We start from the raw sequence: 22,902 nt of genomic DNA, 5'->3' as shown, positions 1-22,902 counted from the left end.
TCTTTTTGTTTTGTCTCAGTGGAAGCTGTGTCTGGTGTGATTACAATGAGGAAGTTATAGTCCAGATTCCACTGCAGAGATCTGCATTCCTTTTCAAGTCTATATTTGAGCAGTTTGCTCTCCGTTACATTTGGTTGATCCCTGGTTCATAGGAAATTATTTCCAGTAAATAACAACAAGAAGAACAAAAAACAGTCAGTGACAGTATTTTAGTGATTTCTGGAAGACTGGTGGTATCTAAAAGGTCTTAAATATGACATGCGCTGTTTCCTGGAATAACGTCTGACAGGAAGTTCAGAAAAGTTGATGTTGCTACTTTATTGGAAGATAAAAGTGCAAATGGTTTAGCCTATTCATAAGATTTCTAAGCTGTGATATCTCCCACATTGTGACAAGTTCATATTTTGAGTCACAAGGTGATATCATCCTCAATTATGGAAAAGATATATTAATCAAAAAAAGGGGGGGGGATCTCCCAGTGTGCAGAAAAGGATGAAAACTTTAATTATAAGTAGACATTTCCTAACTATAAACCAGTTAGCATTCTATAAGCGTCACCCAGGCAAATGTCAAAGCAGGAAAAGATTAAATAAAACTGGTTAATCCTGTCACATGGATTACAGTGGAGAACTGATAATATAAACTCTGTATCACTTTAACATATGAGGTGGTTATTTATGGCTAGCATAGCAACTGAATCTCACCCAACGCAAACATATTTGATGGACCATCTGAATGGTTGGGGCACTGTATGGTATGGAAAGCTTCACATACAGCCAAACTATAGATGTGTGGGTGCGCACATGAGCACGTGTTGTTTCTTGTTGTTGCTGCTGGTGGTGGTACATCATCATCGCCACTGCACAGCATACTTACTGTATGATCTGTTATTTTAACCAGTGTAAGAACATAAGAAGAACACTCAGGGCCAGATTTAGGTTTGATGAGGCCCTAAGCTACTGAAGGTAATGCGGCTTTTTATATGTCCAGCTGTCCTTTGTCAACAACAAATGGTTGCTGTTTTTGTGCTGAATATATGCTATACCTACGGGACCACCTCTCCTGGTATGCCCCACGGAGGACCTTAAGGTCCACATATAGCAACACCTTAGAGGTCCTGGGCCCTAAGGAAGTTAGATTAGCCTCAACCAGAGCCAGGGCCTTCTCAACACTGGCTCCGACCTGGTGGAACGCTCTGTCTCATGAGACCAGGGCCCTGCGGGATCTGTTTTCTTTCTGCAGGGCTTGTAAGACAGCGTTGTTCCACCTGGCCTTTGGCTTAGAATCAGTTTGATTCCCTCCCCCTCTTTCTTTTTCCTTTCTCCTCCTATGAAGAGATTGCACCCTAATGTTTTAATGTTGTATCTTAATCTTTTAAATTGTATTTTAATCAACTTGTTTTTATTATTGGTTGTTAGCCGCCCTGAGCCCAGTCTTGGCTGGGGAGGGCGGGGTTTAAATATAAAATTATTATTATTTATTATTCTATGGTAATTTATGGACCTAATAGGTATCTAAAGACATTTGCACATGTTGCCATGCAACCAGTCCATGCAGAATGTAGGTACCCTATATATAGAAATGAGCAAACCAGTGATATTTTAGGGAGAAGGCTAGCAGGCGGGGCCCATTACTTACATCATAGGAGCCTACACAACACAAAACACTGTTGCTGTGTGTAGGTTTTATTTTATTTGTTTTTTATTATACATTTTGGAAATGTACATCCAATGTTGTTTTTTTCCTTCAAATTTTTTGGGGGCCCCTAAGAGAGTGGGGCCCTAAGCTATAGCTTGTTTAGCTTATGCGTAAATGCGGCACTTAGAACACTGCTGGATCAGGCCAATGGTCCATCTCATCCAGAATCCTGTTCTCACAGTGGCCAACCAGATGCGTGTGAGAAGCCCCCAAGTAGGAACTAAGGGCACCAACCCACTTGTGATTTCCAGAAACTGACAGTGGAAGTCAGCAGATGAACAACCTGCTTTTCATCTCAGACTTAATTGTCACAAGTGTCTAGAAGCAGCGGTGGACTAGCAGATTTGACAACTGCACCTGAATCCCTGTCAGTTTGCAAAGGTTATCATTCTGTGGCATTTTTTACTTTGCTTTTTTGTTTTTGCTGTGCCAGTTGAGGGTTCCGAATCAGGCTCCCTGCATGATAACAGATCCAGCAGTGTTGTGGCTGTCACTGTAACACCCCTTCAACATACAGTGGTGCCTCGCAAGACGAAATTAATTCGTTCCGCGAGTCTTTTCGTCTTGCGCGGTTTTTCGTCTTGCGAAGCACGGTCAGTCGCAACTGCACCTCTTCAAGCGGTTTTAAGAAAAAAGGAAACAAACTCGCAAGACGTTTTCGTCTTGCGAAGCAAACCCATAGGGAAAATCGTTTTGCGAAGCAACTCAAAAAACGAAAAACTCTTTCGTCTTGCGAGTTTTTCGTCTTCCGAGGCATTCGTCTTGCGAGGTACCACTGTACTTCCTAGTCAATATTCTAGGCCATTTACTAATGACAAGAAAACCATTGACGGTAGCGTTCAATCCACCATGCTCTCTCTGCAGCTGCAGGAGGGGCCCACAACTGACAGACCTTAGTCTCTCCCAGCAGCAGATAAAAGGCTATGAAGGACTGCACTCTTATTTATTATTTAATATATACAATACATAGCAAACTGTAGTGTTATAATCCTTTATGGAACAATATATATCACAAAGATTTTTGGGACAGCATTTCTTGTGTGCTGCCTGTGTGCATTGTTTAGCCTTTGCAATGGGAAGTGAAACATCCCTTAATTTGCTATTTCTACAATAAAGAAATGCCTTTCTTGGGGACTTTTTTTAAAAAACAAAAATTGTCAGCTTGCAAAATAGTTTCATATTAAGAAAACAGCAATATAGTCTCTTGGCGTTCAGTGTGTTCATACTTTAAAATGCACAAGAGGTTATCTTGGTATTCTGCATCTATTTCTTACATTATATTGCTTCTTATCTCATAGCAACTTCTCTCAAAGCAACGATTATGTTAAAAAAGAGAGCAAAGGAGGGCAACAGTGCCCTTAAGATTCACAAAGGGAATCTGGGGGGGGGGGATCAGACAATTGGATACAAAAACAAAGAATGGCTTCTAAGACATAGTACGGTATGGACAGCTTGTGGGGCAACTGGGAAGCTATGACCTTTGCATCAAAAGAATAAAATGCCAGCTTCAGATATCTAAGGATTCAGTTGCTACAGTCAATTAGTTTGCTATATTTCTTCATACAGAATTTTCAACATCACATTACAGAAGGATTCACAAACGCTACTGCTAAACTTTCAAATCTGAGGGAGCAAGGTGGCTTAAAACAAACTGATATAAATTAAGCTGGTGTAAAGGGATGCCAGGTCCAAACTCCATCCATCAGAAGTTCTGAACTCTGTTCAGGAGTGGAGTTACTATTGGTTGAGCCAGCCTAAGCAGAGAGGAAAAAAAACAAGCCTTTCAAATAGTGTTTCAGCTATATCACCATTTAAGCCACCATTTTGCTGGGTGCCAGGTTGCCAGATCATGTGACTGAGCTGAATAGGTTTGGGATCCAGCTTAAGACCCACTTCTCTGGTCCTCCCATGCCACACCTGTTTTTCCAGATCTTATGCAAGTTTGAGATCCACTGGGCTGGGATGGGTTATGCTCAGCTGAGCTGAAGATGAAAGAGTGAAGTCAGCATAGCCTGGCTGTGTCAGAAACCTCCCAGCTCAGCTGGAGACCTGCTGGATCCTAACCCACTTGTCCTGGTATAGGATTTCTCCTTTGTACTGTAACCCTATGCCTTAGTCTCCAATCCTACATGTGCTTACTCAGCTCAGCATGGCTTACTACTACGGTAAGTAGACTTGTATAGGATTGCACTGTTAGTCACTGGTGCCAAGGTTAGTCACTGGTGGGGTGGGGTATTTCTCAGAAGTGTAGTAGGAGATGGGTGATAGGCTCAGTGGGTGTGGTAAACCTGTTGACGACTGTTAACGACAGTTAACGACTGCGATTAGTCCTACAGGAAAAAGCAAGGGATAGTATGCAGATGACCAAAAATAGCTTTAGCATGTGTAATGAGACAAGAATCCAATATCTCTATTCAGACCAGGTCTCTCCATAGTTTTCAGTTTGGTAATGAGTTGTAATAGTAAATAGTTCAGTTGGCTTCTGCTCCGTGCTTCAAGACTGTGCTTCTTAGTTCATTGGCCCTTCCCAGTTCTGGCTCTAGTTTACCCTTATACTGCTTCTCTCCGGATCAGCTACTGCTAACCTCAGTTGCATGGTCCCGACAATAGCAGGAGCGTAAGGAGCTCTGAATGTCTTTCTCTGTTTAGCTCTGGAATAGCAAGGCCACAAAATTTCAATGAAAAGTTAAAATAGATCATTGTCACTCGCTTCTAGAGCCCTACTATATGGCTTCAGCTGTGCTAAAGGGCAAAAACTAATGCTTGGACCCATATATACTGACTGTGCTGAAGTCACGATACTTTCTTCTGATTATAGACTATTGTGGTAAAACAATGGAGATGCAATAGCAAAAATGTTCTTTCCTAAAAAGTTTAATTACAAACATAGGCATTTAAGCATAAGTTCTATGCTCCATAAACTTAAAAGCTTCATCATTGCAGCATTATTTAAAGGTTTACTTAATGATGTATTTGAAATGTGATGGAATTACAGATTTTCCCACTGATATTAAAAAGTACAAGAAAAGTAATACCCAAAATCTATGGGCTTGCATTCTCCTCCTGTTTGATTGTAGCAGAGCAGAGGCTGAGGAAGGAGAAAGAGGTGATAAATTTGCGCAATTGCAAATGTAGCTATTGAGTCAAGGGCACCCTAGACTAGGATGGTGAAGGCTGAGCATCAGCTGCTTTTCTCCAGGGTTACAGAAATTAGATATTAGAAGAGTTTTAGCAGAGCTCTAAGACATTGCCAGAGTAATCCTGTCTGTGAGTTATGCCCACTGGTCAGGACTACTAATTCTCCTGTGTGCACAAAGCACAATTCTGCACTGGCAGGAAAAATTACCACAATGTGGTAGTAGAGGAAAAATACAACCTTCAGGATTCAACCACATCACAGAGGAAAATTAGGATGTGACCTGGAGAGGAACAGACTTAAATTAGAATCCCATGTTCATTTAGGATCTTTTTCTCAACATATATAATCTTAAACCTGCAGAATAACTGGTATAGCTTTGAACATTCCCATCAGAATCATTGGAGAACCCCGGATAATTCACCCCAAGGTTGAAACACAAAGGGGATAGGACTGAGCATGTAGCCAATTATTGCTATAGCACCAGAGGTATAAATTTCAAATGGGGAAGAGAGATCTGTCTCTATACACACTGATACGGTTTTTATTATGGAATGTTAATGTTAACCATTGCAAGGTACCTTGAGCAGCTATACACATTAGAAAGGTACAATGAAAATCTCAATATAAATAAAATACATACAGGGATGAGTGGTGAGGCTACAAGGCTTCTTGGCCCATGAACAGGATAAGCAGTTACTGTTGTAGAGTTACAGCTCCGCGTGCCAGTCATTGTGGATAGCTATCACAGTACATCTTTGTGGGCAGATAGATCTCTTCCTGACACCTAGGAACCACTCACCCACAATGGTACCCTTTGCCACACCATAACAGGCCAGATACATATTCCCCCCACACTCTAAACCTGGCTTTCTGGAGCAGGGGACATTGCTTCTGGTTCTGCTTCATCTGCCTCCCCCCGCGCCTGCCTTTAAAGTTATTGCTGCTGTCAACCACTTCCCATGATGTAGGCATTGCCTTCATCTGTGCATTTATCTAAGTTGGGACTCAAACCCATGGTTCATGTTGACTGCTTCACTCTCCTTTCCCACTGAGCTACTGGACAAATCACAGTGTTACCCTCCCCTGGGTTTGCTATTATAGTTTTCATTCTTCTTGCAGGAGTTGTGAACATGTATGCATGAGTTCCACAGTAAGACTTGTATCCTTCTCCTGAGAAGCCTCTAGTTTTCTATGTTGGGCCTTCTTGTACAATGAGAAGCACAGTAGTCTCTTTTCCAATGGCCTAGTTATACATTGTAAGAGTGCACTGGATTGTGTTATATCATGAGCTCATTTGACTACCACCGTGCTTTGATTAATGCCTTCTGTGCCTGGGTGATGTAGGCGTATTACTGTTCCCCAACATCCTTATTTCCAGGCACACTGTGGTATTGCCTATCAGTGCTGCTTCTGTTAGCTGTTCCTGGGGGTGCATTGTATTGTGACTACCTTATGTGGGCATGAAGCCTGCCATAGTAACCCCATATTATGTAGTGGAACAAAAGCATCAGCATGCTCATCTCACTTTTACATAACAGTTCTTTGGGTGTAGAACAAATAGTTGGCGTCTTTAAAAAAAATGACTGAAAAGGCTCAATAAATCAAAGATGCAAGGAACTATTTTGCTGGGTGAGGAAATTTCATGGCTGCATACTCTCCTTTATATGGAAACTTTCCTCCTGGCTGCTTATGCGTCAGTGAGGCATGGCATCGAAATCAGCACCTGCCGCCGTAACGTTAGTCATGTTAACAGGCCTAAGTAAAAACACAATGTGGCATTAATGTATCATTTAAGGAATTTTTTTTTTTTTTTTTTTTTTTTTGGTTCAGAACATTCCCTGCATTTACTGTTGGTCAGCTGCTTTCCTAACATGCTTCTGTTATCACCTTCTTGAAGAACAATACCCCTCTCTATTAAGGCTTTCTTATCCTTTTGCTTTCCTTTAAAGCAAAGCCTCACTGGGTTCAACTCATAAAGGATTTTGAAGCTGCGGTGGAAGACAACTTATACTGGGAATGCAGAGCAAGTGGCAAACCCAAGCCATCCTACAGGTGGCTGAGAAATGGAGAGCCTCTGGCATTGGAGGTAATGGTGGCTGTTCTTTCTTTGGGCAGGGGGTGGGGTAGGCATTCTTGCATATATGTAGACCATGGACTCTGCACAAGTAACTCAAAACGAGCTGACAAAGGATAATGTTATGCCTCAAATAGCTTCTGCAGTTAATTGTTTACCAATAGCAAATTATGCTTAAGAGGATTTATTCTTTGGCACATGGGCTAAGCTGCATTGCCAATGTACATGGTGGTGTTGGCACATGAAGGTTGTGCGCCCATCATTTCTGCCTATTCTTAAAATTACTGTTGAATTGCTTGGGTTGTACTGTATGTAATGCTAATCCGAGTCTGTTTATAAATGCGATAAATAAACAACTCAGAGCAGATCCATTAAAATTAATGAGCCTGTCAGTCATGTCTATTAATTTCAGCGGGTCTATCCTGTGTAGGACTAGCATTGTATACAACTCATGGTTCTTACATTTACATGAGCAGTTAGCCAGGTTATCTATCCTACAAAGAAGGGTGCCTCCAGGCTTAATGGAAGTTATTTTCATCCTGTATCACATTGCAGGGTGAGAGATTGTCTTCTGGCTTCCCTCGTATATAATCATTTCTGCACTGTTTATGTTGCTCACTTATGCAAATCAAATGGAAAGGTTGCACATAAAAGCACAAGAAATCAAATCTATTGAGAAGTGTCATTTTGCCAACTCAGTCAGCTTCCCCTTCCCCTTGCTGAATAGACAAAAGCAGTAGATGGGGAAGGCAGGGGAGGGCAGAACGGTACAAAATTTATTGGCAGGCAGTTACTATGAAAATTACAGTCTAACAGATGTTTGTTGTCTCACTTTTAGTATCATCTACGTATGTGAGACTGAGAATATCAACTTTATTCGAAGTATACTACAGTGGTACCTTGGTTTAAGAACAGCCCTGTTTACAAACTATTCGGTATACGAACTCTGCAAAACCGGAAGTAGTGTTCCGGTTAGCAAACTTTACCTCGGTCTAAGAATGGAATCCGAACGGTGGAAGGGCACCGGCGGCGGGAGGCCTCATTAGGGAAAGCACGCCTTGGTTTAGGAACGGTTTCGGTTTAAGAACGGACTTCCAGAACGGATTAAGTTTGTAAACTGAGGTACCACTGTATATCACTTTTGCACATTCCTAGTTGCTGGTTTCAGGATCAGCATTTGTCAGGCAAGTGTTGTTCAGTTGGACAAGATTCCTAGTAGACCAAGTACAGTGATAAGTAACTGAGTAGTAGGGTGATAAATAACTAAGAGAGGAATTTGGTATAGCGCTAAGTTAAAGTCCCTTAGCACTAGCAGATTTTTTTGCGCTAGTGGAATGGTACTCATGGCTGGTTGCACAACAATTTGCTTGGTTTTGCTTTAATTCTGATACTTCCTATTGTGCAATCGGTTGCACAACAAGCTTTCCGCGCGCATAGCTGTTGTGCAGATTTCATATTGTGCCCCCATTATTCTTGCCCTTCTGTTAGCACAACAACCCTCCCGCTGGCAGTCAGAGAACGCTGAATCTGAGCCTAGGGTTGTATCTAGTGCTAGTTCAAGATTCTATATACATGTATGGAGGACACGGGTGGTGCTGTGGTCTAAACCACTGAGCCTCTTCGGCTTGCCTATCGGAAGGTCGGCGGTTCGAATCCCCATGATGGTGGTGAGTTCCCATTGCTCTGTGCCAGCTTCTGCCAACGTAGCAGTTCAAAAGGACACCAGTGCAAGTAGATAAATCGGTACCACTGTGGCGGGAAAGTAAACGGCATTTCCGTGTGCTCTGGCACTCGTCACAGTGTCCCTTTGTGTCAGAAGCAGTTCAATCATGCTGGTCACATAACCCTGAAAGCTGTCTGTGGACAAACGCCACCTCCCTCGGCCTGAAAAGCAAGTTGAGCGCTGCACCCCATAGTCGCCTTTGACTGGACTTAACCGTCCAGGTGTCCTTTACCTTTACCTATACATGAACATAAGTAACTCAATAGGAGGTGATTCTGTGGGGGCAGGGAGAAAACTGTACACAGGCTTCTATTAGGTCTGCAAAAGGATGTAGGAGGAGGGGGCTCTATAGTCTATAGACTCTGAATTTGAAGATAATCCTGGATCTCCCCTGCCTATGAAAACATGGAAAGCAATATTCTTAAATGAAATGGGCATTTTAAGAGCATATATTGATTACAAAATTGAACTGGCAAATAAAAAAAAAGTTCCCTGAGAAAGTTAATGAGTTTGAGATTATGGATTTTAGAAACCTAATAATTGCAGATAAATTAAGTGGGCTAAAGTGTAAAGTTCCCCAATATGATGAGCAGTTTCTTCGTGCCTTTGTTCACAGACTGGATGATCTGAGAAATAAGACTCCTAACTTTATTTTGCCAGCAGTAGCTGAAAGGATCAGAGTCGAAAGCATTGCTTATAATTATTTCTCACCTCTATGCACCTTTGAAGGTGAGGCAGGGAGTGATACAGGTGGGATCCTATGGTGGGATCCTGTCTTTGAAACTTACTCCCCAGGGGAGCTTACCTAACACCATCTCTGTTATATCTTTATGCAAGGCAAATACTGTTTTTATTCGCCTAGGCATTGGAGGATGTTTACATCTGCTGATGGGATTGCCAGACTTCAAAAGTCTCTTTAGTCATATCTTCTTCTATCACATTGTATTGTATTCTTCTTCATTGCTATTACTAGTGGGGAGTGATTTGTAAGGATTTTAGTGTGATTTGTAAGGATCTATTACTAATTTCTCTTCTAGTCATGTTAGTATTCTTTCTTTCTCACAACTGCAAAATGAATCCCTCCGTGGCTTAAAAAAATCATTCCTAAGTGAGAATCATGGACCACAAAAGTGATGGTGGAAATGTGATACTGGCCAAGGGGGCTGAGTCCTGTTGCCCAGATGATCAGGCAAAAAACCCGTGCTATTACAGTCAAGGCTGATTGATGTTCTTTAAGTGCCTCTAAAGATAAATTATAAGTTCTTAGGTTTCTTTCTTTTTATTCAAGTGTGCATAAATTGTGATAAACTGATTGCTGAATGTGATAGCATATAACATTATTATTTGCATATTCAATAAGCAATGATATAAACTTCCACCTACAGTCTGAATTCATGCTTCATGTATATTCGTGCTTCAAGGTGAACAAGACCTCTGTTTCTTTCTCAAAACACTACACCCAGTCCTGGAGTTGTAATATGACTTGACATTCCGAAGGAGCAGAATTGAACCCCCACCCCATGCCAGGCTGCAAAACTGTTTTATAGAAGTAGGCATCCTTGTAAGCACCAAAATTAAAGTGAGTTGATCCCTAGGATTGTTAGGAATAGGGCACATTGACAATCAAATCCAACTCAATTTTCTCAGAATTCAAAAGAGGATTTCCAGAGCTGCTGTTCCAGTTTGAGGCTTATATCTGCTGGATAGCACATAAAGCCTTGTAGCTCATAAAGGCCATTATTACTGTTATTATTGTTGTGCTACTCTCTTTGGTCAGAGCATGCCAGAAACTTCACAGTTGACTCAAGCATCAGTTAAGCTACATTTAAACTCTTCAAATGAAATTTGATAAAAGCATGGGATATAGTTATGCAGTCAAAATAGCTTCCCGTGTCTGTTTTACCAGTCATTTAAAGGCACATACATTTCTAACTTTTGCTTTTGCTGTCCAGGGAAGAATACAAATCGAAAATGGGGCTTTGATCATAACAAACCTCAACTTGTCAGATTCTGGCATCTACCAGTGTATTGCAGAAAACAAACACGGGACAATATATTCCAGCGCTGATCTCAGAGTTGTAGGTAGGTCTAAAATTTCCTATCTCTTTCATAGAATCATTGAGTTGGAAGGGACGCCGAGGGTCATCCAGTCCAACCCCTGCAATGCAGGAAACCTGCCCACAGTCATCCCTGGGTGGGCTCGAACCACCGGCCTTCTGATTAACAGCCAGATGCACCAATCCATTGTGCCACTGTTACTAAATATGTATTTCCATGCCATGTAGTTGTCAGAATGATTGCCTTAAGAAAAAAACAAGTGGCAAAACTTGGGGTGTTGTTGTTGTTTTCTCATCGCAGCAAAGCAACTTCTAATTGTGGTGCTGCAATACTTTACTCACCTGCATCTAGAGGATGTATTAGATGGGTGCGGGGGTGGAAGATGATGCCTAGTGTGTTTTACAGCCCAATCGTTCACTGCTTTAAAACGAGGACACCAAGATAAATTATTAATTAGGGGGAGAGCAGAGACAAAGGCTTGGATGCAGTCCCAGAGATTAAAACTAATCACACGATCTGGAAGCAACTTCGGTTCAGCACATTACTCAGGTGTGCTGACCTTCTGCATCACGGCCCTGGTATTCCTGGGAGAGCAATGTCATTTAAAAAGCAATAAGGTGGGTTCCTGTGACCCCTTCCTTGATTATGGAGACAGGGGCCAGTTACTGAGGTTATGCCAACTTGCTTTTGAAAACAAATGGCAAACAGTCATCAAGGCTGAGTGCTCGACTCTCGGCGCTTCCACAGAATTCTAATAACAAGCACCCTTTTTCACTGATAAGGCAGTTGAGAGAAGCCTTGACGACCACCTTGTGCAGTTTCCTTTTAAGCATTTCTAAATAGTTACCAGCACCTGTTCATTGTTACGATTCACAAAGGTCACACAGCAAACTATCCTCACAGCACGTGGGGTCGTATCCAGCTAAACAGCTCAATTAGTGCAAGTTCTCAATCCTCTCCTTTCCCTGTGCAACCCCTAAATCTCACTCACAACAGATTTAGGGGCCATGCTGGGAGAGAGACCAGCAGGGAAATTCCACTGCACAGCCCAAAATTGTTATGCTAGCAGAACTGTGTAGTTGGAACCACACACGGGCTATATTTGGCCAGTTGTCTCACTCCATTTGTCACTTGTAATATAACCTGCTCTATTTGTACTGAAGAGCATGAGGAAGCCAAGTGGAGTCTGCTAATGGTTTGAGGTTGATTGCAAGGTTATTAGTTTGAGAGTTTTTGTGTGTGCCAAAAGCAGTTCTCTGATATTGCGGCACTCGATAAATTTGCAAAAAAAAATATAATCACTTAAATATGAGCCCAAAATCAAACTAAAGGTCAGCTCACATGGCATCATTTTAGCATTGCCCTTCTGCTCTTTGAAGTTATCCTAAACTGTATATTCCAAGGAGACCTCTTCTGCTTCCATTTTGTGTTCCTTCATTAGCACCTTGGCTGAAGAGGTTCTGTATTTTCCAAAATGGTTGGCTGGCAAAGAACTCGCAAACCAAGCCCTAAATGTGCTTGGAATCCTCCTGCCAAAATCCTCTGCTGAAATGAACAAGGAAGTGCCTTTGCCTTCTGTCCATTGCCGTAGCACTTCCCAAAATCGTTAATGTTAAGTCTTCCTCATGTTCCTGATCTAATCAAAGCAACGCTGTCACCTGCTGATTAGCCATGAAGAACTCTGATATTATTTTGGAAGAAACGATCATTTTGAACTCCACCTGAAGCCTAGACCAATTGTTTTGGGCCCTTCCCAGTCCTACTAGTAACAACACTATAGTATGTGTTTCTTCGCCGCCACCAGACTGGTAAAATGAAGCAGTCATCAGCATTATCCCATTGTAACCCACATCCTGACATGCTAAGAGTTGTGTCCTTATGCAGTTTCTGAAATCAAATTATATTCAGAAAAGCTAGTTTCTCTGGATAGCAGTCGCTGGGAGAAACTGTTGGAAGAATGATGTACTCTGCTTGTGAGCTTCCTGCAGGCATCTTGTTGACTGTTGTGCAAAATGGAATTCTGGACTAGATAGACTTCTGGACTCTTCTCATGTTCAATGAAATGAAAATGAAGTATGCGTTTAATTCCAGCTGAATTCAATGACAATTTAATGTGCGATAATGTGCAATGGTAATTCAGATTCTTCGGTGGTTAAATGAAAAACGGGCCTATTTTAACTCGCGGGATCCACCGAAGCCATGGCAGAGAAAGTTGTGTTTCATAGTTAATATTCTTTTTTCCGCTGCTAGCCTCTGCTCCTGACTTCTCTAAAAGCCCGATGAAGAAGCTGATTCAGCTTTTAATTGGCAGCACAGCTCATTTTGACTGCAAGCCGAAATCTTCCCCTAAAGCGACGACTACTTGGAAAAAGGGAGGTGAGCTGCTCCAAGAAAATGAAAGGTATTATGTGAATCATGAGTGCTTCCATACTACAATTTAAACTATTATTCTTAGTCCCTATCCTGAATAATAATAATAATAATAATAATATGCACTAAACTAGGTAACAAACATGCAAACACAGCTTTTGTGAAAGTAATTGAGCTTCTCTTTTTCCCCTATTTGGATCCACCAGAGCAGGGGTCAGCAACCCGCGGCTCCGGAGCTGCATGTGGCTCTTTTACACCTTTGCCGCGGCTCCGGGGCGGATACTAGCGAGGGGAGGAGGCGCATTGTGCGCCCCGACACTCCCCACTGTGGCGGGCGCTGTACTGGCTGTGACGTCGCATGGGGGCGGTGCGTGCGTTAGTCACGCACCGTCCCAATGTCACCTTCCCGCCCGCCCGCCCGCTACATTGTAAGGGGCATGTACGCTGGTCACTGCATTGAAAGGGGGCATGTACACTGGTCACTGTTTTGAAGGGGAGTGAAGAACACACACACACAAAAAGGTAAACTTGTTAATTTAACGTTTATTTCTATGAGGAGGAGTAATTCTGAGGGGTCAAACAAAGAAATAAAAAAGTGACAAAAAAGTTATTTTTATAATGACGAGTTTTGCGGCTCCCAGGTTTTTTTTCCTTCGGAAATGGGTCCAAGTGGCTCTTTTTGTCTTAAAGGTTGCAGACCCCTGCACCAGAGTAACATTCAAGGCCTCTGAAACAAAATCCTGCCCCCCCAGTTCCCCAGCAGATACACTGCACATACATTCAGTCTTTTTCTGAGTATATGGTTAAGAACGGTAGCTACAGAAGCGTTGCAACACTTCAGAGAGTGATTTCTTGTGAAGTGGTCTTTCATACACAACAGCCTGCCTCGCAAAATGCATGAGATAGGGTGTGTGCTTGTTGTAATGTAATGTATAAACACAACACACAAACGCACATAGATTGCAACATCAAGGAATTTTAAAAGATAGGAACTGAAGATACCAGGGTTACAAAAAAGGAGCAAGAGCCTCAATAGCTAAATAACCTCTGCTTATAATACAAAGGCTGGAGGTGGAATCTTACACACTCTACTAGGGAAGAAGTCTGACTGATTTTTTTCCTGAATAAACATACTTTTGTGAGTTTGCAGTGGGGGGTTAGGCTGTATACCTGACCAGTAAAGTGAAATTGAGCCCCAGGAAGCTTATAATCTAAATTCAGTTAGTCATGAGCAGGAGAAAAAATAGTGGAAAGTAAGCAATAGGAAAGGCAGGGAATGGATGTGAGCAAATGCAGAACATGTACCTGGGCTTTGTTTCACTTGAGCGTGAGACCTAGGGAATTAAGACAAAGGCTTCTCAGATGAAGGACATTTTCAGCTGAATTTGAAGAAAGGGGGTCAGTAGGTAGGAAATTGTAGCATCAAATGAGGTTTAACAACTTGACAGCATTTCTCCAGGAAGCCTTGCCAGGTTGGAATTTTATCAGCAAATAGCACATGGGTTGTTGTTGTTGCAATGTTCGAACCAAAAATTAAAATGATCAGTTCAGTGCTGACCAACACTACATTTCCATTTATCTTGTGCAAGACTTGATGCATTTAGATACTTTTTTTTTTATCTCAACTAAATTGGATAGATCTGAACATGAAGAAAGTTAGGGATAACTGTCAACACCACTAGAACAATATCAATACTGAAAATGCAACATCATTAATATCTATATATCCCCAAATACTAAATTGTGTCACCAAGATACTGTCTAGGTGACAGAATATAACTGGCCTGAAGTTTGTAAAGTTTTGTTCCATTCACTGTGTGTGAGAGGGAAAGAGTGCACAGCTGATTGTGGAAATTAGAGGGGGGAAATACAGTAGAAGCTATATGTTGAGAAAAGGATGACGTACTCAGGTAATACTGCAGGCGTAATATCATTTCATACAAACTCACGCCTTTTTCCAACAGGTGGGCGTTTTAGCACAAATTGGCCTTTAGCACGAAACTGATGAGACATTGTCATTGTCTCTGGAGATTTGATTTGTGCCATAGTGTCATAATAAGCAATATTTGAAAAGTGAGGCATGCACATAAAAGGAAGAATACATGGTAGAGATTCGTGTTAAGAAATGACTGGTGCTTAACAATGGGTCGCCTCCTGTTGTTTTCTAAATAAAATGCATTGTGAAGAAGTTGCAATGCCATAGCAAATCAGCAGACGATACAAATTATTCTGGAGAGTCAAAGTGGTGCCAAGGGAGCTAATAAAGCCAGGCAGCCTAGCAGCACCTTGACAGTTCAGAATCAATGCTGACAAATGCAAGGAAATGTGTGTTGGAAGGGAAAAATTGAACTACTCATGTACAGGACTAGGTTGTAATAAATTAACCTGTAACAGCTTAGACTGGAGCATCACTTGTGGAGAGTTCAATGGAGATATGTGCTCATTTTGCAGCAGCAGCAGTCAAAACAAAGTGAACTCAGAAATGAAGAACGAGATAGAAAATAATACTGGAAATCTCGTTCTGTTGTTACATAAATTGATTTTAATGCCCTTAGACCTTGAATGCTGCACACTGTCCCGATCATCCTAGCTCAGTGATATAAAGAGACTAAGGGATGGCAGGTGAAGATTCAAAAAAAATTGCAAAGGCATCACTATGAACTGTGAGTAGGAAGAACTCAAGCCTGATTTAGTTTGAGGAAGACTAATTGTATGGGAATCCCTAGGTACAGAAAAAAGCATTATCAGAAGCTTAATATTTACTTTACTATAGCTTCCATTACTAAGAACAAATGAAAAACAGTGCATTTAAGGCAGCAAGGAGCTCATGTTGACATATTACCATTAGCATATGGTATGGTTGAACCAACATTGTGGAGCGACAAGAGTGTTCTGTTTGGAACCAAACTGACAAGCTTGTTGTTATCCAGAAGTCTTTCATTGGGATTGTTGAAGGAAAGATGGGACATAACAATTGTTATAAATGTGCCAGATTACTGAAAGGATTGAGATAAGGGAGGGGGGGGGGAAATCCAGTATAAATAATTGTCAGTTGTGGTACTATGCACTATGAATGGAGAGCATGAGAAATGATTTTGAAATATACCACAAGAGTTATATCAGCCAATTAAGGTAATTTCTCATGAAAAGATTCACATAGCATCAGCATTCATAGTTGCAAGTTAGGTTATTTGTTTCGAGTAGAGTTATCTGTGCAGAAAACTACCGATTATTCTTATGTTCCCTTATTCTCTTTGACAAGCGTTGACATGTCCTTCCTTATGACTAGCAACCAAATGGTTTTACTCTGGAAAGAAAAAAGCAATAAGGAAATGCAGAAGTAATGTTGTTTTTACTGCATCCATGCCTTTTGTCTTTGGTACGAGTATCCTAGTGTAGGGGAAATGGTTTATCAATTCTTATTTTTTTATTTATTTATTTTATCTCAGACATTTCTATGCTGACTTGCCTTTTGCAGTGCACCAGCAAAAAGGTATTCATAAAACACTTCACTGGAATCCTTCCCTAGCCATTATGTTCATACATTGTGTGGTTTTTTAAAAAATAAATAAATAAAAATTGTTTTATTTTCTGTAGAGAGAGCAATTTAGACCAGGAACTGAAAGATGAAACCAGAGACCAACACAGCTTTTATAAAGCCATCTACAAATTTCTGTGACCATAGCCCTTATACTATATTTGGTCTTCTAGGAAGAATTTGTAATACTCTGATCATAAGGAAACCTACCTGTGATTAATTGCTGCGTAGGACTTCTTATCCATGAGCTATCCAACTAAGTCATCACACGAGTAGAACAAATTTTGCTAATGTAACAGTATTCAGCCCTTCTCTGCAAGCCCCTGCACCACTCCCAGGGCAGATTTTGGCATGTGTGGGCTGGGAGCTGGGGTGGAACAAATATTGTTACTTGTTGTTCAAGTAAAAGTGCAATCACTTAGATACAGCCCCAGGACTTCAACAGCAGCACAATCCTCTACAAGTTTACTCAGAAGTAATCCCTTTAGAGTCCAGTGGGACTTACATGCTGGTAAGCGAACTGCAGCTTATTATACACTGGCAGTGTCCAATTCAATTGCATCTATCAAGAAATGAGGAAGAAGGTAAAATATGCAGAAGCTATTCAGCAAGTTGAAAGCCACCGAATTGACCCTTTTCCAGAGACACATCTGCTTTTAACATTCCATTGTCAAAACACAGTTATTTTTATGAAGTGTTGTTTGTCTAGCCGTATGCCCCTGCTTGAGCTTGCATCATTGCTTTGGCTAGGAAAGAAACCCAGAGGGAAGTTGTTTCTTAAAAATACAGCAGCTGAATTTCTGACCTAAATCTTGCAGTGGCTTATGAAATGAATGTATTAGATTAACCCAGGATTAGCTACTTAATTAAAAGTGAAGTGTGTTCAAAGCAGAATAAAACTGTGTACATTTTGATGGAAGTACTCTAATTCTTTCGCTTCTTTGAAGTGGATGATCTGAAGGGCTGTGTAAACCCCCTTGTTTTGGGTGATGGACTGATCTCCATCCCAGCAGAAAGGCTCCCTAGCTCTGCCCTAACTTTACATTTCTTCATAGAATGCAGGAAAACAGTACTTGCACTTCTATCAGCTTCTTGCTTTACCTACACACAAGACTGCTTCCTTGGTGGAAGATGAGGTGGAGATGAGATCAACTTTTTCAAGTGATATTTTGAGCTTCTACTAATATATAGCTATGCTGGAGCTTTCTTCAGGGAAGCTAATTTATAGGGCAAAGCACTCTTAAAATCTGGAGAGCACATAATCCCTGCCCCTTGCTCCACTTTGTACTTTCTTCATACAGTATTATGCTGACCTTTGGGTCAATGTACTGAAGAAGGTGGAGTGGGGGTTCAGGTTTGAGGCATGCTTGGAGGAAACTTGATTGCTTGGATCCATTCCAGCCTGGTTTCATGGCACTGAAACTGCCTTGGTCGCCCTAGTTGACAGCATTTATTGGGGGAGAGATGGGGAGAGTCAGTCTCTTGGCAGCTTTTGATACTGTCGACCATGGTATCCTTCTGGAGTGTCTTGGGAAGGCAGGAGGTGCTAAATAGCATGGAGGACAAGATGGAACCTTGTGGGACACAATAGGACAAGTCCTATAATGCCAAAGATTAGTCTTCCATAACTGCTTTCTTGAAATAACCTTGGAGGTAGTACTGGAACTATTGAAGAAGTGCCCCCATCTCTAGGAAGCCTCTGAAAGCTGTTGCCAGGAGTGAAGTGCCATCAATATGCAGATAATATCCAGTCACATTTCTCTGTACCATCTGAATTAGGGGAGGCTGTTAAGGTGAAAGCATCATGTGGCTCATTCTCAGACTGGAGAGAGACGGATCTAGTGGGTGAGAAAAATGGAAGGTGCTTCCTCTCTTTTTTGAGTGAGTCATTCAAACTTGCCTTTAAGCATATTCTTCTGCTATTCAGTATCTGTAGATGAACTGAGCTACAGTCTCAGGGGATGCGGGTGGCGCTGTGGGTTAAACCACAGAGCCTAGGACTTGCTGATCAGAAGGTTGGCGGTTCAAATCCCCGTGACGGGGTGAGCTCCCGTTGCTCGGTCCCTGCTCCTGCCAACCTAGCAGTTCGAAAGCACGTCAAAGTGCAAGTAGATAAATAGGTACCACTCCGGCGGGAAGGTAAATGGCGTTTCCGTGCGCTGGTCTGGTTCACCAGAAGCGGCTTAGTCATGCTGGCCACATGACCCGGAAGCTGTACGCCGGCTCCCTCGGCCAGTAAAGCGAGATGAGCGCCGCAACCCTAGAGTCAGTCACGACTGGACCTAATGGTCAGGGGTCCCTTTACCTTTACCTTTACAGTCTCAAAACTGACATACTAGAAATCAATGGATACAAAAAGAATGTTGCAGGTTTTCTGTTCCAGCAGTGGTTTCCCAGGGTCACATCAAATGCTACTACAGAGGATGCCCCCATCTTCAAGATGGGATACCTAGGGAGCATGAAAGGCTCCTATGGGAAAGAGCAGTTTAAAAAGACTTGGTTCACATATGGTACTTCATGCATAGTCCCTCTGGCCTCTGGAACCCTATGTTTTACAGTAACAGAAACTGGTTGCGCAAGAGAGCCATTCTGCTTCCGTTCTCCACTCCTGCCACATACACAAAAATGTAAAACATCCTACGGCTTTGTAAAAGTGAGAAGAAGAAGAAGAAGAAGAAGAAGAAGAAGAAGAAGAAGAAGAAGAAGAAGAAGAAGAAGAAGAAGAGCTGTCAGAGGCAGCAGCATGCCTCAGAATACCAAATACTTAGAATTTAAATCAGGACACATTTGTTCCCTTAATGTCTTATTTGTGAGCTTCCACTATTGTAGCAGAAATAGTGAGTTGGTGGACCTTTGTTCTTTTGCAGTAAACTTCTCCTTATGCTCTAATGGAACCATTCACTCTGCTCTGCCTTCACAACCGTTGCTTTAGGTAGCATAGCTGGAAATACAATGCTGTGCTAGCTAAAGGGACCTCTGGTTTGATCCACCAAGTCCCTTGGGCTCTTATAAAGATAATAGTTCTGACCTATAATTCCACAGTGTCAGAGCCATGGATTTTGACAGTGTAGATTCTCGTGTTGATATATAATATAATGCCTTGCCTTGGTTTCTAGACCTTGTATACTTACAATATCCCCCCCAGTAGATAAAATGCTGTGAAAACAGATGCATATACTTTTTATCATGTTGCAAAACCATTCTATCTCTATTACACAGGGAGAGAAGTTGCTGTTTCACTGGCAGTTTTAGGATCATATATAATCTTATTGTACAGCCATATTCAATAACTGTCTCACAAGATTCTATTTATAGTCCATTATTACTTTGCAGGCACCTAATAACAAGATGAAATTCCTATTAAGGTACTCTGTATTCTGTTTAATTCTAGTATGCAAAGCAAGGTTTCTCCTGAAATATTTTCCTCTGGTGTCTGTGAAATAGTTCAAAAAAGTTGGGTGATAGCAAAAAGCCAATTACTTTTGAGCATCAGTATGTTACTCTTTGATTTCTTATACAGTCGTACCTTGGTTGTTGAACGCCTTGGTACTCGTACGTTTCGTCTCCTGAACAATTGAAACCCAGAAGTGAGTGTTCCAGTTTTCTAACTTTTGGGGGGATGCCGAACATCTGATGCGGCTTCTGATTGGCTGCAGGAGCTTCCTGCAGCCAGTCAGAAGCCATCCTTTGGTTTCCAAACATTTTGGAAGTTGAATGGACTTCCAGAACAGATTCCATTCGATTTCCAAGGTACGACTGTATTATAAAAGTCATTTCTGCTGTCTTCTGAGTTGGTTTCATCCATCTTCCCAAATGTTCTTACATATCAAACAGATATAAGCAATTATTCATGGTGCCTCATTGACATCCCAGTTAAACTGGAACAATTTGATTAAACATGTTTTGTTTCGTCCCATTGCAGCTAACATGACAGCATATGTTCAAATCCATAAACTTTAGCTTAAATAAAGGATCTTTAGGAACCATTGATATTTTGGTCCCATATTTATTTCAGCCATCCTGCTATAATTATTTAGGAAGGTTCATATTGAAAATCTGTTCCTTCTGAAAGAAAGGGAGAAAGATTTCCGATTATGTATGTTTGCTGATGTGCCTGCATACTTGATAAGCATGTTATTACGGGGGAGGAGAGGCATTTTGATCCTGGTAGTTAGTGAGGCCGCAGTTCAACTTTCTGCAAATGTTAAGCATTTATTACAGTTTCATCAGTGTTTGTACCCCCTTCAAAGTCTACCAACAGTCCACTTATAGCTGCTTAAAATTGAAATATAATATCTGAAAGAATAGGCAGAGCTCTTTAGGTACTAGACATTTCAGTAGAGTATTGATAAAGAGAGAACCGTACTGTAATCCATGTCTTTCACTTATAAGTGAAGCATAAAAACTAGGCCATTTCCAGTCATTTTTAAATGAGTGCCATATTAGACTATGTGGGTTATTTTCTCTCTTAAGTCATCAAACATTTATAATTGGTCTGGCTTCTCTTTCAAGCAGGAAGGGTTGTTGATAGCAGATATGTCAATGTCTTCTTTGTAAATCAGCTTAGATAGCTGGCTTGTGGCGGGTTTCTTTGCTAATAAAGGCCTTTTTTTAGAATACATTCTTTCTGCCATTGATTTGCTTTGTGTTTATCAAAAAGGGTGATACTTAAATATAGGCAGTTGAAACATTATCAACTCAGACACGTGTTTGACTTCCAAGTACCTCAAAGTACTCTACATTGTTTATTTTAATTAAACAATAGGCATTGGTGTAATATGCCAGGTCTTCTTTCTGTGCCAACTCAGTGCTGCTGTCGACATTGTTTTGCATTGATGTGGCAAAGCCGATAGATGTGAACCACTAGAATCCTCTAAAAATGGAATTTGAGACTGTATAGCACCAACCAACCACATACTGCTATAATCTGTGGTGCTTATGAAATGCATCAGTCATTTTTCAGTTCCATTCATAAGCAGCTTTCAGAGGTGCCCTTGAGAGCAAAGACAAATTTTGTGGCACAGATTTAATGCACAGATAGCTAACTAGCAGCATGAGAGGTAGATCTAGTCCCAAGGTAAGTTTATCTGTTTTTTTCCAAATTTTAATCAATTCATCTGGAAGGAAAAGAAGAATACTTAATATAAATTTGGGGTGGAATTCAAAATAGCACTAAGGAGACCACTCCATCATTGCAAACGTTTCTGCTTGCCATACAATCTCCCCCTCTTCTACCACTTATTGTTCTGGGCATTCTCACAACCCCCTAGACCTGTGCAGGGGGAGAAGAGCAGGGAAGCCCTTTTGCACTAGTGGGACTCATACTGGTTCTAGCTTTAGTTGAATCTGTGCATTAGTCTAGAAAGTGTAATACAGTGGTACCTCAGTTTTCAAATGTAATCCATTCCGGAAGACTGTTCAAGTTCCAAAACATTCCAAAACCGAAAACTCAATATGGATGCCTCAAAACGGAAAACTCAATATGGAGAACTCAATACAGTGGTACCTCAGGATGCGAACGGGATCCATTCCGGAGCCCCGTTCACATCCTGAATAGAACGTAAGACGCATCTGTGCATGCACGGGTCGCATTTCGCTGCTTCTGCACATGCACATGCGCGAGCGGCGAAACCCGGAAGTAACGCACTCCATTACTTCCGGGTCGCCACGGAGCGCAACCCGAAAATACTTATCCTGAAGCATATTTATCCCGAGGTATGACTGTACAGAATGTTCAACTTCTGAGGTGAGTTCAAAAACCGAAGCATTTACTTCCGGATTTACAGCGTTCAAAAACGAAATGTTCGTCAACGGAGACGTTCGAAAAGCGAGGAACCACTGTATATAGTGCTTTTAATGTTTTTTTCCCATTCACTCCCCACTACTGCGGCCTCCTCCACTACCACTTCATCCTTTAGTCTAGCATTCTGCCTATGGGAAGCTCATAAGCAGGATGTGAGTCTAACAGCCCTCTCCCTACATGTGATTTCCAGCAACTGGTACTTAGAGGCATAGGGTCTCAAAACAGTGGAGGGGGAACACAGCTAGAGGAGGCAGTAGTAGTCCAGTGAAGAAGCTAGCAAAGACTCTGAACCAGTCTCTGCTTGTTGTGAAGGCACTCTTGCAGCATGCAGCATAGCTGAAGTATGTGCTTTCCTATTACATCCATTTGTAGGCTGAAGTTAATGCTTTCTTACAATCCTGCATGGTGCAGCTGAGTGCTGGATGAGAGCTGGGGCCAGTCACTATCCGAAAATGATAAACTAGGATGGGGGAGAGCTCTGCACTCTGCCATGAGGTCC

General features: G+C 41.6%; 1 protein-coding gene across 1 annotated transcript in view; it reads left to right on the top strand.

Annotated features, from left to right (window-relative positions):
- The window catches only part of CNTN3 (contactin 3), a 161,925-nt gene that overhangs the window by 109,908 nt on the left and 29,115 nt on the right, over nucleotides 1–22,902 (top strand). The window contains exons 7-9 of the mRNA XM_083600643.1: nucleotides 6,787–6,923; nucleotides 10,587–10,716; nucleotides 12,943–13,093. Coding sequence (XP_083456769.1) covers nucleotides 6,787–6,923; nucleotides 10,587–10,716; nucleotides 12,943–13,093 — 418 coding nt within the window. The remainder of the gene's footprint in view (nucleotides 1–6,786; nucleotides 6,924–10,586; nucleotides 10,717–12,942; nucleotides 13,094–22,902) is intronic.

This window comes from Podarcis filfolensis, assembly GCF_964270895.1.
Source record: "Podarcis filfolensis genome assembly, chromosome: 2".
Taxonomy (NCBI): Eukaryota; Metazoa; Chordata; class Lepidosauria; order Squamata; family Lacertidae; genus Podarcis; species Podarcis filfolensis.
Note: the sequence above shows the minus strand (reverse complement) of the source record. Positions and strands in the feature narration are given on the sequence as shown.